This window comes from Excalfactoria chinensis, chromosome 9 (assembly GCF_039878825.1).
Source record: "Excalfactoria chinensis isolate bCotChi1 chromosome 9, bCotChi1.hap2, whole genome shotgun sequence".
Taxonomy (NCBI): domain Eukaryota; kingdom Metazoa; phylum Chordata; class Aves; order Galliformes; family Phasianidae; genus Excalfactoria; species Excalfactoria chinensis.
Window position 1 is genome coordinate 4,665,642 of NC_092833.1, and position 13,819 is coordinate 4,679,460.

General features: G+C 44.9%; 1 protein-coding gene across 2 annotated transcripts in view; it reads left to right on the forward strand.

The window, feature by feature from the left end:
* Positions 1 to 1,832: 1,832 nt before the first annotated feature.
* ACSL3 (acyl-CoA synthetase long chain family member 3) overlaps positions 1,833 to 13,819 on the forward strand; it is a 39,880-nt gene continuing 27,893 nt past the window's right edge. For both annotated transcript variants that reach the window (XM_072344543.1, XM_072344544.1), the window contains exons 1-2: positions 1,833 to 1,972; positions 12,769 to 13,190. In XM_072344543.1, the coding sequence (XP_072200644.1) occupies positions 12,840 to 13,190 (351 nt within the window). In that variant the 5' untranslated portion in view covers positions 1,833 to 1,972; positions 12,769 to 12,839. The remainder of the gene's footprint in view (positions 1,973 to 12,768; positions 13,191 to 13,819) is intronic.

The window sequence follows — 13,819 nt, forward strand, 5'->3', positions numbered from 1 at the left end:
AAACAACACCCCCAAATTAATAGTTCTGGGGATGATGATCTTAGGAACACGAGCTGTCCCTGCTGCCACAGCCCCATCCCAGCTGGCATCCCCTGCCTGTGCACCACCAGTTCAATCCTCTCCCTGTTTTAAGAGGGCATCTGGAATGCCACGCTCCTGGGATATCCTTAGAGACAGAGCGCTGCAAAGCCAATGTGGTTGTTTAATTAAGAAAATCAGGGGGTAAATGCCCCCTTGTTAAACTGGTTATCGTTTGTAGCTGACAAAATAGGTTCTAAAAGAAAAACAACAGTTTAAAAACATCATCTTCTTTTTAGTGAAGGTCCATTTAATTTAGAGTAATGGCATATTAATTTGTTGTTCTCAGTTATGCAGTGAGTCATGGAGAAAGATTACTAATTGTAGGGTCAGTTATTTGTCACAAGTTTGAAGGCACACAAAAGAAATATATTCCATCCAGACCGAGAGGTTTGTCCTGCACCCGTCCTTCCCTAATTGTCCCTGCTGTTTCACATAAGAAGCCCGTTTGGTTTTAGTTTCAATGTACGTATCTTCTTGAAGTGCTTAATTTTGTTTGTATCCCTCCAGGGAATTTCAGCTAAAAGCTTCCGCATCTGTTATATCTGTCACACTGTTCTTTCTCCCCTCTGGCTTCTTCCTCGGTATCACCACACAGCAGTCTGTTCATCAAAGATTAATGCCAACCTTCCACATGCATTTACCCATTCATAGACTCTCCCCTTTCAGTGCTGCTCTTTGTTTTTATTAATTCCCACTGGATACGGGTTAGAATTGGCCATATTTAACAAGATAACATTGGTTCTCTGTTCTCCTTCCCGATGAGTCAGTTGACTGCGTTTCCTCATCAGCATTTTCATAAGCAACCTTCCCTGCTAGTTACTGCTTGCTACCCATCCACCGCTGTTGATCCCAACACATGGCAGTGCTCCTTTCCCCTTGACTGGATGCCTGGAACTTTTAGAGGTGAGAACAGCTAACGGGTTTTGCTGACTGGAAATTCAACATAATAAACAAGTGTTCGTGCATACATCAGTGCAATCTGTAGCAGCCATTAGTGATTTTGCAGCTACTCCTTCGCTCTCTGAGTGCTCCGGGCTGACAAAAAAAACTTTTTAATTGCCTTTAATTGTTAGAATTTCCAATTAGAAACGTGGCTTATCGGTCATTCTGTACGTGCTCATTGGGTTGCCATAAATCCCCGAGTTCTTTACTTTTCCTATAGGATATTCTGCATGAAGCTGAACAAGTGTAAAACACCCATTGCACTGATATCCTCCCAACCCTCCCCATCTTTCTGTACCAAGCCGTTTCAGTTACAAGGTATGATGCAATCAGTGAAATCAAGTGTTTTTTGCTGTTATTTGACTGTCTGGGTTGTATTAAGCCGGTTGAATTAAAGCCTTCTATTCCGAAGGGCCATTTGCAGGATCTGCAGGCGTCCATGCGGACGGGTCTTCAGTAATGGCCGTCAGGAGCCGAGCCCCGACCAAAGCCCGCTCTGTCGGTCACGGCACGGTGACAGCCGATGTCAGGCAGCCTCCTACGCCACACGTCATAAGCCAGCAGCGCCTCGGAGCGACCCTTCAGGCAGCGCTGCCGTCCCGCGAGCGGCTCCATCCGTGCCGTTAACAGCGCCCACCCGCCGCCCCCAAACCCCCTCCGCTCCAGGCCGCGGCGGGACGAGCCCGCGGCGCATGCGCAGCGCGAAGCCCCGCCCCTCCAGCTGTCCGGCCCCGCCCAGCGCCGCGCCGCGCCTGACCTGTAGTAACCCCTCTCCGCCTCGACCCCCCCCGCCGCCATTCCTGCGGAGCCCGGCCCCGCGCGCCACCGCCCGGCGGCCAATCGGGAGGCGCCCAGCCGCATACGGGATGAGCGCGCCCGGCGGCGGGCGGCCGAGCCGGAGCTGAGCCGAGGGGAACGGCGGGACCCTCTGTCTGCGGGCAGCGGAGCGGTGAGTGAGTGCCGGCCGTCCTCGTAGCGCACAACGGAGCGGGCGGTGCCGGCCGGGCCCGTCGCGGCCCCCGGCGGGGTGACCTCGCGGCGGCCATCCGGCCCGGAGTGGTGCTGAACGTGTTGGGGCCGCGCGGCGGGCGGTGGAGCGGCGGGTCGGGTCGGGTCGGGCAGCGCTCCTCCCGGGGCGGCGTGCGCTGCGCTTTGTGCGGGGCGCCCGGAGCGGCAGCGGGGCCGGGTCGAGGCAGGTGCCGGTTCGGGGCCGGCTGTGCCAGCGTGGCGGGCGGCGGGCTCCGGCTGCGGCGGCCCCCGGGCCGGTGCTGCCCGCTGGGAGCGCGTCGCGCGCGGGCTTCGTTGTTTGGTTCGGAACGGGCCGGCTGCGGGAGCACAGCGGCTGAGGGCGGTGCTGCCTTCGCGTTCCGAAGCGCTCCGTGCCGCTGCTTTCGGCCGAGGTGTGCGGACAGGAGCGCGTTCCGGGGTCGCGGCCGTCGCCGTGAGCAGTGCCGGGCTCGGGTCGTGCGAGCTGGGCACAGAGCTTGTACAGTCAGGAAGCAGAAACCTCCGGGAAAATTAGAACCGTGGGCTGCATGAAAGCTGGAAGGAAACATTGCTGGGTCGTTTTCTGAGCTTCTTGAAGTACCCCCCCAAAAAAGTCCCACCGCTATGTAACTTATGTGTAATGACATATAACAGCTGGAATGCAACAAAAAAGCAAAACACTGCAGTTTGTTTAAAAGCTCGTGGTTCTCAAACGTATCTTCTGGCCTATCGATTGGATTTGCTAGCACCGAACATGACGATCTTGTGTGTAAATTGACGCGCGCTTTTAACTTTCAAAAAGTGCTGTTATCAATCCAGAATTTGTGCAAAAAAGGACAAAACCAGTGGGGAATGTTCTTAGTTTCAAAAGTCACTGGGCATTGTGGTATGGCTTTGCTCCTGGTGACTGCTCAGAGCAGCTGGCTCCAGTGCCACTGGAAGAGCAGCAAACTTGCCACACACATAAAATAGCCTATTTGACCCGCAGTGAGCTGTCACTTGTTTCTGAAAGTTGTGCTGTCTCCAGGCATCCCGTTCTGCTCAGAGTAATTGTGAGAAGGATGAACCCTGAGCCTTAACAAACAGTGACATCAGCAGACACAGGATATTTTGCAGTGTTGCATCTTGCTGGTGTGCTGTGATGTTTTCAGAGAGCTGGCTTCGGGCTGGGGCAGGATCATGAATTGTGTCCTGAATTGTTTAGAAATCTGCATTCTGTGTAAAAGTACTTTTTTCTTTTCCTTTTTTCCAGTGGAAGGGCAGCAAAATCAAAATTCCTTGACAAACTGCTGCTTCCTGCCACACTGATGAGGCCAAAGGAGTAACGCAGCCTGATGTGCTGCTGGGCCTTACAGAGCAACTTCAGGTGGCTGCAATTGCACCGAAGCCACTTTTCTCAGACCATGAAAAAATCCTGTTGCTTTTGGAGAGCAATTCAGAGAATTTACGTAAGATGCTGAATGGGGAGCTGACTGAAAGCCAGCTAATAAGAAATAGGAGGCAGAAGGATTTATGTGGAATTTAGGCCATCTGAATATGGCCCTAAGATGCGACTTAGTACTACTAAGTAAGGTGTATTAACACTAAGAAGACTTGGCTTTGATTTCTATCCATTTCGCGTGCTGCTGGTTACTAAGCAAACTCAGCCTTCGCAGGGCTGTCCTGGTGGATTGCTGGGCCTCACCTAGTGACCCTGATGACCATGATGTGCCCTGCAGCAGCAAATCGTCCCCTTCCTCTCAGGGCTCACCAGGCTACCTCCAGAGTGTTGCTGTCCCATCTCCTTCCTTGGAGTTCTCAAGATGTAATTGCACAAAGCCCTTGGAAGGGAGGTCTCCTCCCCTGGGTCACCCTGCTTTGAGCTGAAGGTAGAAATGGAGACCCCTGCGGTCCCTTCCCCTCAGAGTCACCCTGTATCTCCAGGTAGCTGCTGCCCGTGTAGTGTAAGTCTCTGAGCCAGCTTATTGAGAGCTGTGTGCTGTCTGGCAGTGCAAGTTTATTTCTCATGCTTGGAGGAATATTGCAAGCACTTCAGGCAATCTTAAGAACCTCTCGAATGGCAAGGCGTTATTTGTTTAATTTTGCTGTTAGAGTTGAAAGAATTGCTCTCCATTCTGAGATCCTGATCTACATGGTGGTTTGCAGTGTAATTAGGCCTGAAGGGCCCTTGAAGATTTCAGTACTCTGCTTCTAGGTGCAATTTTGAAGATGTTGAAGGAAATAACCAGGACGGGCCGTACCCCAGCTGCCCCTCCTGCATGACCATTATTAAATCCAGAGCTACAGGTGAAACAAAAGTTGAAATCTGTGAAGAAAGCACAAATCTGACTCAGTGTTAGCTTCTAAATCAACTAGGGAAATACTGTTCAAAACTCATGAGTTGTTTTGCAGCTGTCTCCATTGATTCCAGGAAGGAATTGCCCTCACAAGTGTTTCTGTGTCCCTTGAGCAAGTCTCCAGCTCATGGGAAGTCATTGTGCTGCTCAGTGTATGTAATCCCACAGGAGGAGGCTGCAATTTGTCAGCACGTGTGGTTGTTTGTGATTGTTGTCAATTAGCAAGGCGTGCTAGCTCATTACAACACCTGGTGTGGGACAGACTGGCTTTCAGTTTCATTAGCTTCTTGAAAAGCAGGGAAGATAATGCAAGGTTTATCAAAGTTACTGAATTGCAGATTTTCACAGTCAAAAGCAGCAATAAGTGCAAGCCTTTCCCCATTTCACTTAAGAATTGGAAGTGTGATACTCTGTTATTGCATGAGTACTGCGTAAGCATCATCCTTACTTGGGATGCTTATATCCACTAGGTGAAAGCAGTGACCTGGACGGGGAGAAGAGATGACTTCATGTTGATTAATAAGTGTAATAGCAGTAGTGCTGCAAATCCCAGGTCCTGTCCCACATCTGTTTGCTGCTTTACATTCCTATCTCTGGAAGACAAGTCTTTCTCCTGTGGTAAACCCAAAGGACACTGTGAATGGGAAGTGGAAATACTATCTAGCAACAACTTGTCTGCATCTTCAGAGAGAAAAGTGTTCTTTTCTCCTCTTGCTCTCCAGGGCAGGATATAGAACTTGCTGTGTTTTGTGCAGGTTGACAGCACATGAGACATGTGGGAAACCTCAGTGTCCGTGGGGAGGCTATACTTGGGTTCCTTGCTTCTTGAGCAGACATAGAGCAGTTAGTGCAGTGATGTGCACCTGTGGGTGTGATGGCAAGTTTATTGGACCAAGCCTGTGGTGTGACTTCTGAAAAGCAAAGTTTTAAGGTGCGGTATGTTCTGTGAAATGAAGGAGCATGCCCTGCAGTTGTTAAACCAAACTTAACTAAAAATCAAAATGCATGGACTCACTGTCTGAGAACTTAAACAAACAAAAAAGTGAGAAAGCAGAACATGTCTGGTGAGTTGTTAACACTTTGGTATGCCTGCAGTTTGTGTTTGGTAAAAAGGCTGTCTGTTATCTGTGTTAAATGTGTTGGTGTATGTGAAAGGTAGAAGGGAACAGGGAAGAAAACAGAGGTTGAGAAGGCTTTGTGGAAGGGTAGGTGTGGTGTACACGAAGATCTATAATGCTTCTGCTTTTTGTGTCTCCAGACTTCATGAGGACTGAGGAGGAGAGGGGGACGGTAAGGCAGCAGGCATAGGAAGAAGGCAGCAGGCTCAGCAGTGCTGTGATAGGGAGCTTGCTTGCATGTGTGGGAAGAAGTGAGTTGCATCTGCTCTGCTGTCATAAAGTTCACAAATGATTTCAGAAGTTCTGTCACCAGAGCTTGTCATGCATTTATAGCTGAGGTGTTTAATGGCTCTGATGAGCCAGAGAATCATTGAATGGCTTGGATTGGAAGTGACCTTAGGGATCATCAAGTTCCAACCTCATGCCACAGGCAGGGATCTGAGGGTGTTTTCCCTGAATAGAGAAACAGAATTCCCTTCTGCCAGAGGCTCTTTACCTATATGATATTTGTATTCTAAGGACTTGAATTAACCTCTGGGAGTAGTTAATTACCTCCTCAGCTTTATTCGCTCTGGCCCCAGCAGTGGGTACTGGATGTAGTCCTTTGACTTCCAGCACTTGAGTTTGTAAATTTATTTTTGCAAGGTGATGAATAAGGAGCTGAAGCTGGGGATGGTGCTTGTAGTGCTTATCATTGCTCTTAGAATGAAAAGACATCTAATTTAATGAGTCCTTGTTTTGCCTTTGTTTTGTATTCTGGGATCATCAGGCATGCTCACTGCTGGTCCTGCCTACCTTTGCTTACAGAAATGGGAGGGGATTATAAAAAGAGAGAAAATGGTATTCACTCTGTTGCAGCTAAGGAAAAAGGTAGTCCTCATGTCCTCTTACGTCTTGGGTTAGAAAATAGTGTGATCTTTCAAGTGAGCATGTTAGGCATCCTGATACTTAAATGAATTTCAGGTTCTCCCCACTTCTTCTAGAGAATAAGAGCATGCAAGTGCTGCAGCAAAGCAGCCTGCTTGTCTGTATTTTAAGCTTCTCTGCAGCAGCCCTGTGTTGCCTTTACACACTTCTTGAGTGCAAAGAGTGCTGTCTGCTGCGGAGTTACCTGGATGCAGGGCATGGGAGGGATGGAGGGCAGAGTGGAGCAGCTGAGGCAGCCTGCTGTGGAGCCCTGCCTGGCCTTCTGAATGTGCTTAGCTCAGGGAGCTTTTTAGCCAGCTGAGATGTTGCAGAGAACAGTGTGGTACATCTGTGACAAAGCTAGAGCTAGCTAGTGACTAGTGACCTAGTGTCATGCATGACCTGCTGTCACGCTTCTGCACATGGGACACATCCAACTGACACTTGTGCAAATAACTGAGTTGTGCAGTATTCCAGTGAGTATAAGTTATGGTTTAGTTTGTGCCTGCGTGAAAACTGGAGTTGAATAAGCCATGTAAGAATGTATTATTAGGTTCTGAGGAGAAAAGCAGTGTCTGCGCATTGTTGCTCAAGTGGATTATATGTTTGGATATGACTTAGAGTATTTCTGAGGAAATGCAGCTTGGGAGTCCTGGGCAATTGTCAGTAAAGTTCTGTTTGGAGATAGGATTTCACAGGTATTAATGTAAACAGTCTAAAATGAACAGCTGATGAAACTGGGATGTTCAGTCTGGATGTTCAGAGGAGACTTCATTGCTCTCTATGACTGCCTGGAGGGAGGTGGTGTGAGTTGGGGTTGGTCTCTGCTCCCAGCTAACAGCGATAGGCTGAGAGGGAATGGCCTCAGGTTGTGCTGGGGCATGTTCAGGTTGGCTATTAGGAAGAATTTCTTCTTAGGAAGAGTGGTGAATCATTGGCACAGGCTGCCCAGGGAGGTGGTGGGGTCACCATTCTTGGAGGTGGTCAAAGAAGAGGTAGACGTGTTCTTGGGATGTGGCTCAGTGGGCCTGGTGGTGGTGGTGGTAGGTGAGTGGTTGGATTGGATGATTTTGGAGGTCTTTTTCAACTTTAATGATTCTGTGATTACAGAAAGCATACTTGGGTATTCCATATTCACAGAACTTAGGATTTATATATTGTCCTTTTTATTTGTGCTCAGGAAAATCTCCACATGTTGTGTTCTGTATTTGTATGGTTGCTGAAGTACCACTCCTCATATGTCTTGCTTAGCCCTTGTGAGAGGCTCTCTGTGTGAGATACCAAATACGCAGAGACTTCTGTTCAAGTGTTGTCCTACAGCATTGCTTCCTGCATCAGTGACTTTCCAGTCTGTGTGTTAGCTCAGGAGCACTGTGGTTGTCAGGGGTGTATCTTCCATACATGAGTGACTGTTACAAAATGCAGCCTGAAACACACAGGTGGGCTTTGGATCAGAAATCCTTCACTGAAGTGTGATGGTTCTGTCTGGGAACCTCACAGCAACTATTGCTGCCAGAGGAGGGAGCTTCCCCTGGTCTGGAGGTGCAGTCACTGCAGCAGAAAGTGGGGGGAGAAGAGCTGATGTTCCTGGGGAGTAAATTCATTACCTTTTTTTTGCTGGTAAATTCTTGTAGCTGGCTGGATGCAATTATGTTGCAAACAAGAACAAAACAAAGGAATTAGAGCCTGAATATGTATTTGTTCTTCAAAATAAAAAGCGTATTTAAAATGTCAGCAGCTCAGCCCATCCATTTAAGTGGTGAAATGTGCCACTTCATCAGTCTGATGTCTTTGATTGTGCTGTGGATGTCCTTATCCCTTTAAAATGGGTTCAGCTCTTGAAAGTGTAGTTCATCTGGCTGGTACTTTTCTTGTAAAGAACTTCTTTAGAGAGTTAGAATGAATCTTTAATTTTTCTTCAGAAGCCTGTAACATCATTTTGTCTCTGCTTTGTTGATTGACTTAAGCGTGTTTTGTCTGCTGCTTGCTCTTTAAAGAGGTTCTGGATTAAAGTTATCTGTAGCAGAAGCCCATAAAGTCAAAAAGAAATGTTAAGGAAGACATTGGTGTAAAAATACAGGGTTTGACCTGACTTTAGAGCTGGCCATATGGGCTTTTTGTTTGTTAGTTTGTTTTTTTTAAGGGAATATAGTATAGACTAACAAATAATGTTTACCATCACATTATAGGAAAGCAGCTCATCTAAAAGTAAATCTCTGTGCATGCTAGAAATTTCTGATATTACATTAGTCACGTTTGGCCGATAAGAAATATTATGCAATGCACAGACTGAGGATACAGAAATGGAACACTGATTTCTATTTTGATTGTTTTTTGATTGTTTTTCATCAATACCTCCCTCCCCCCGCACCCCAAAACAAGCCTGTTTCATGGCTTGGCATTTCAGCTTTCCCAGAAATAAGAGGAGTGAACTCGGGCTGTGTTTTGTAGTAGAAAACGCATATCACACCATTCTGGTCTTTTCTTTCCATTCATATTGAAAGCAGAGTCTGCCTCCCAGTGGACGTACTTAGCAGGATTGTGTTAAACAATAGGAAAATGGCAGTAAGTCGAAACTTAAAGGATGAAGTGGCAGTGATGACTGGGCTGTGTCTCCCCTTCTCCAGTAGCTAGAGTTGGGGATAATGTTGAAGCTTCCATTTAATTCTTGATGCAGAGTTCTCGCATGCTTGTATATGTAGCAGTGTTGGTGTCCTTGTTTAACTGTTCTTTGATTTATGATTCATAGCTGTGGTTTAAAAACCTAATAGTGTACTTGGGAATTTGGTGTTTACTTCTTTTTGATGTTTAATATGTAGATACCTAATTTACTCTGACATCTTCAGTTGTAGTAAGGTACTTTGTCCATCAAATTCGCTATTTTAATTACTCTTATTAGTAGAAGATGGATTAGCCAATCCATAAACGTTTCATCAGACTTATTTAAGTTAAAAGCTTAAGGAAAATACATTTTAAAACAATCTGAATAGGAAGGTTGCTATGATCAGAATTGCAGGGAAGGCTGTTTGTTCAACTGATGTTAGTATCTCCAAAGGATGTTTATGTGCCACAGGTGACGGTAGGTTCAGGTTTAGGTGTCTGTAGCATTGCTTTTTTTTAGTTTCCTGCAATGATACGCTAGGCTCCAGGAAGGGCCAGAGTTGATACAAACTTAGGTCCATGCTTCTGGCCTGGCAAGAAGGTTTAAAGTAGATCAGCGAGCTAATCGGACTTGTTTCTAGCCACACAGGCACTAAAGTGGTGGGACAATGGAATGGAAGGGCTGGATTTTGCAAACAAATGCTCTGTTTTTATTAGCAGCCCAGCATTAAATGTGCTGGAGCCACGTGGGAACTGCTGCTGTGGCTGGCTGCACAGCACTGTCACACGCTGCCCTGTTGCTGCCTCTCCCCAGTGGCTGTGTGTCCAGATGTGCCTTGTGTATGGGAAGGCCCAAGCTGCCAACAGGACTAGGACTCTCTGGATCACAGTCCTAGTGTTGGCTGGGCTGTGGGGCTCCCGGTCAGCTGGGCCATTGGGCTCTGTGTTTGACTTTGCCATTTTTATGCAGGTGAATGTGTGAACGTTTAAAAATAAGGAACAGCAACTTCTAGAACTCTTCCTTTTGTAAAATAGATATCAGCAAAGAAACACTTAAAGTCCAGATGTTAACTAGCAGAAGCTAATGATGTGAAGTTTGCAAACAGCACAGAGTTCTGTACGATGTGTTTTGCTATGTTGTCTTTGTTTTCTTCATCAAGATACCAGAATATCTACACATATTGTCTGATATTTTGTCCAATGAAGCCAAGCCTATTAACTTTTCTACAAATAATAACAAATTTGCAGCATTCACTGGTGTAAGAAATTTACAGTTTGAGGTCTCAAGTACGTGCATATCAGTGTTTTTGAGTGGGTGTTCTGAACTCCTTGGGTTAGAGTTCGGTCATGTTTAGTTGCTGTGTTTGACAGAAGATGGATGGAAGTACCTTGATACTTAACCTCTGACTGGCCAGCCACCAAAACGGTCTTGTGGAAGAGATAATCTGCCTGAGCAGTGAATGGCTTTGTAAATTAGAGTGTTTGCAGTCAAGGAATAGGTAGGAAGTGTTACCTGTGCTGCATATTTTAAATTGGAGTTGCTGGTATGCATTTTAAGTATGACTTATTTCCCCCAAAGGGTGATAAATAAAGCCTTTTGTCTATAGTAGATTGCAGTTGATTTTTGTGATTATTGTTTTATGTAGTCTTGTTAATCCAGGGCTATTTATTACTCTTGCTGAAGTCTATTCCATGCACAGATAGATAGGCAAGGCTGTGTATACATATATTTTTTTTCACCCCCAAATGCTGGAACTGATGGTCTGAGCTGCTGAGACTGACTGCTGCAGCACCTTGGTTGTGCTGTGCTTAGGCATAGTCCAGGACCATCCTGCTGCACATTGTAACATGGTTTGTCTTAATATCATGGGCCTGGACTCTCCAAGGTGATACAATGCAATGGTACGTGAGCAAAAGACTTGTTTGTTTATTTGTGTATGTTACAAAACACCAGTGAAGGAGCAGGGAATATCTTTTGTAATTGACATATGTAATTGGGATTTTCCACTTTTAGATCTTGCAGTTGCCTGTAACAGCTCCTGTTGAGTAAACTGAGACAGAGCATCTTGTATCAGCTGATGTACCCATACCCGCCATAATAAAAAGTTGCATAAGGTTTCTTTTTCTTATTAATTTATGCTTCTATTGTAGTGCAATTGCTATAAGCAGATCAATTAGTAAACACATTCCTGTAAGGATTTTATTTCTCATTTAACAAAAGTTTGCTTCTAAACCAAAAGGGTGTGACAGCATTAGTGTAAGAAGTCTATCAGGCCAAATCACTGCTTACGCGCTAAGCGGGATCAGTGCTGAGCACTGCCGGTGTGCTGCCCCCAGCTCAGCAGTGGGTGTGCTGGTTGCCTCTTCTTGCCTGTTGAATGAAGTGAATGTTTCTGGGCAGCTTGCTTGTTTTTCAGACAGGGACTCAATCTGGAGAAGAATTTTCCAAAAGGTATTAAGTCAGTTGTCTTTATTTCTTGCTTGTCACACAGTTTGGGTAAATTCCTTTTTTACTGCGTTAGCCACAAATAAGTTTTTCAGCTTTATAAGGAAAAAGTGTCTTCTCCCCTCTGCCCTGAGCTGGGCCAGACACAATTCCCGTGGGGTGTTACTTCCTGAAAAACGGGCTAACTTCTTTCTGCTGAACTCAGAATTCAGTATGAAAACAGCAGCTTATTGTCTGGCATGTGGTTATTTCCATGTACGTATCCTTCAGTGACAGTGTAAGAACATAAGTCTCTTCAAACGATTACTGAATTTGCCCTTTAGCCTACTTAAGATTTTTATTTTTTTTTTAAACATTTCTTGTTTTGCCTTTGATCTTAAAAATAATATGTATACACTGTTCCGTTTTAGGCTCCTTTCCCCCTCTGCTGCTGGCTCCAGTTAGTACCTACGAGGAAGGGCTCTTGTGCTTGCATTAATATTGGTCTCTGGGTGCTTTGCAGAAATACTTTTGCTTGGAGTTCAAAGAAAGTGAATATTTTGGAGATGGACGGAATTAATCTCATCCCACACACTCAATTACAAAAGGATGTTCAAATGTAATGCTTGTGATAAAGTGAGGTTTCTTTCCATTACTATTATATATTGCGATATAAACTTCTTTTTTTCTACGAACATTTCTTTTTATTTGGGTTTTTGAGGTTGGTGGATGTTGTGAGACATCAGCAAAACTGATATGGGATTGGCATTGTAGCCTGTAATGGGAACTTAGTTCATTTAGTAAGAACAGTCAAATGTGTGCATCTCGTGCATGCATCAGTGTTAGTTTTCTGACTGATGATATTGTTCGTCACGTAGTTGTATCAATACATTTGAAGAGTTAGCTGAATGATATGTAATTATAGTTAGACCGTTTTGCTTTTATGATACATGATATATACATGCAGGTGTTGCGATGTGATCCAAGGGAATCTTTTGAAACTGTGGGTGAGTTGTGTTTGTCCTGAAGTGTTATGTGGTTATATGTGTAATTCATTAAAAAAACCCCACCAGGTCCTGAATTCCCTAACAGTTCTGTGTTTGTACTGTTCAACCTCCAAAGAAATGCAAATACCAACAGCACTGCAGCCTGTTAAATGCAGTGGAAGAGTGTTTACTCAGTATGGGTGGCTTGTGGTGTTTGTGTTGGGGATTAAGGCTTCTGGCCTGATTTCTGCGTGGAGAGGCCTACTTCTTTCTGCATGGAGAGGCCTACTTCTGATGCGTTAAGTATTGTAACGCGTGTTTGAAAGCATTCTCAAGTACAGTTCACTGTTAACTTTTCGTTTCTCTTCGTTTCTCGTTTTTTGCAGATCTTTCTGGATCCCTGTCTGATTGCTCCATGGTCTCAAACTCTCCCCCGTAACTGTCGCAAGGAGCCAAAATGAAGTTGAAGCATAACATCAACCCCATTCTTCTGCAGTTTATAAACTTTATTATCTTGGTGTACACGGTTTTAACATACATTCCTTGGTACATATTTTCAGGCTCAAGGCAGGCTATAGCAAAATCCAAGCAGGTTAAGGCTAGACCTGTGAATAACAGGCCTGGGAGTGCCTACAGGTCTGTTAACAGTCTGCACTGCTTAGCTTCAGTTCTGTATCCTGGCTGTGATACACTTGACAAAGTTTTTAAGTATGCTAAAACTAAATATAAGGACAAAAAGCTCTTAGGAACGCGGGAAATCCTGAAGGAGGAAGATGAAATCCAGCCATCAGGAAAGGTTTTCAAAAAGGTAAGGGTTTTTGCAATCTGCCTTTCGAGCTTTTCATTCCATGTGTTTTACTTGTAACATTTCTAGTCCAGCAGAGCAAGTTGGGAGGGAAGAAAAGAAAGCTGCTACCTTTTATTTATTTACTTTAAGTATTTGGATGGTGTAAGTGGCTTAAAGTTCTTATTTTAGGCAAGCAAAAATATTTCCCTTTGTCTTTCTCTATAATTATAAGTAATAAACAAAAGTAGTCGATGCCTACTCAGAAGTGCCTTTTCAGTGAAATTAACTGTAAATTAAGATTTTATGGTTTTGCCCTGCATGTTTGGGTCTTTAATAGAATTTTCACTTGGGAAAGGATTGCCCAGGCTTTAATTGGAGAACCTTTATTCTCTCGGTCTCCATTAAGGTGATCTTTTTGGCTAATATGTGTTTGTCGTGCAAAGAGGGAGGTTTAATTTCAGTATGAAACTTCTGGTTGAAGAGGCTGATGTTTTTGTAGTCTTCAGAGATCAGGGCTTGTGTTGTTAGTTACTGTTTTTTTTTTTTTGTTTGTTTGTTTTTTTTTTTTAAATTTTGTATTTTTGAAGAGAAAAGGGCATATAGAATCTTTTTGCATTCATGCTTTGATGCCCTGTAAAGAAACAGAGGAG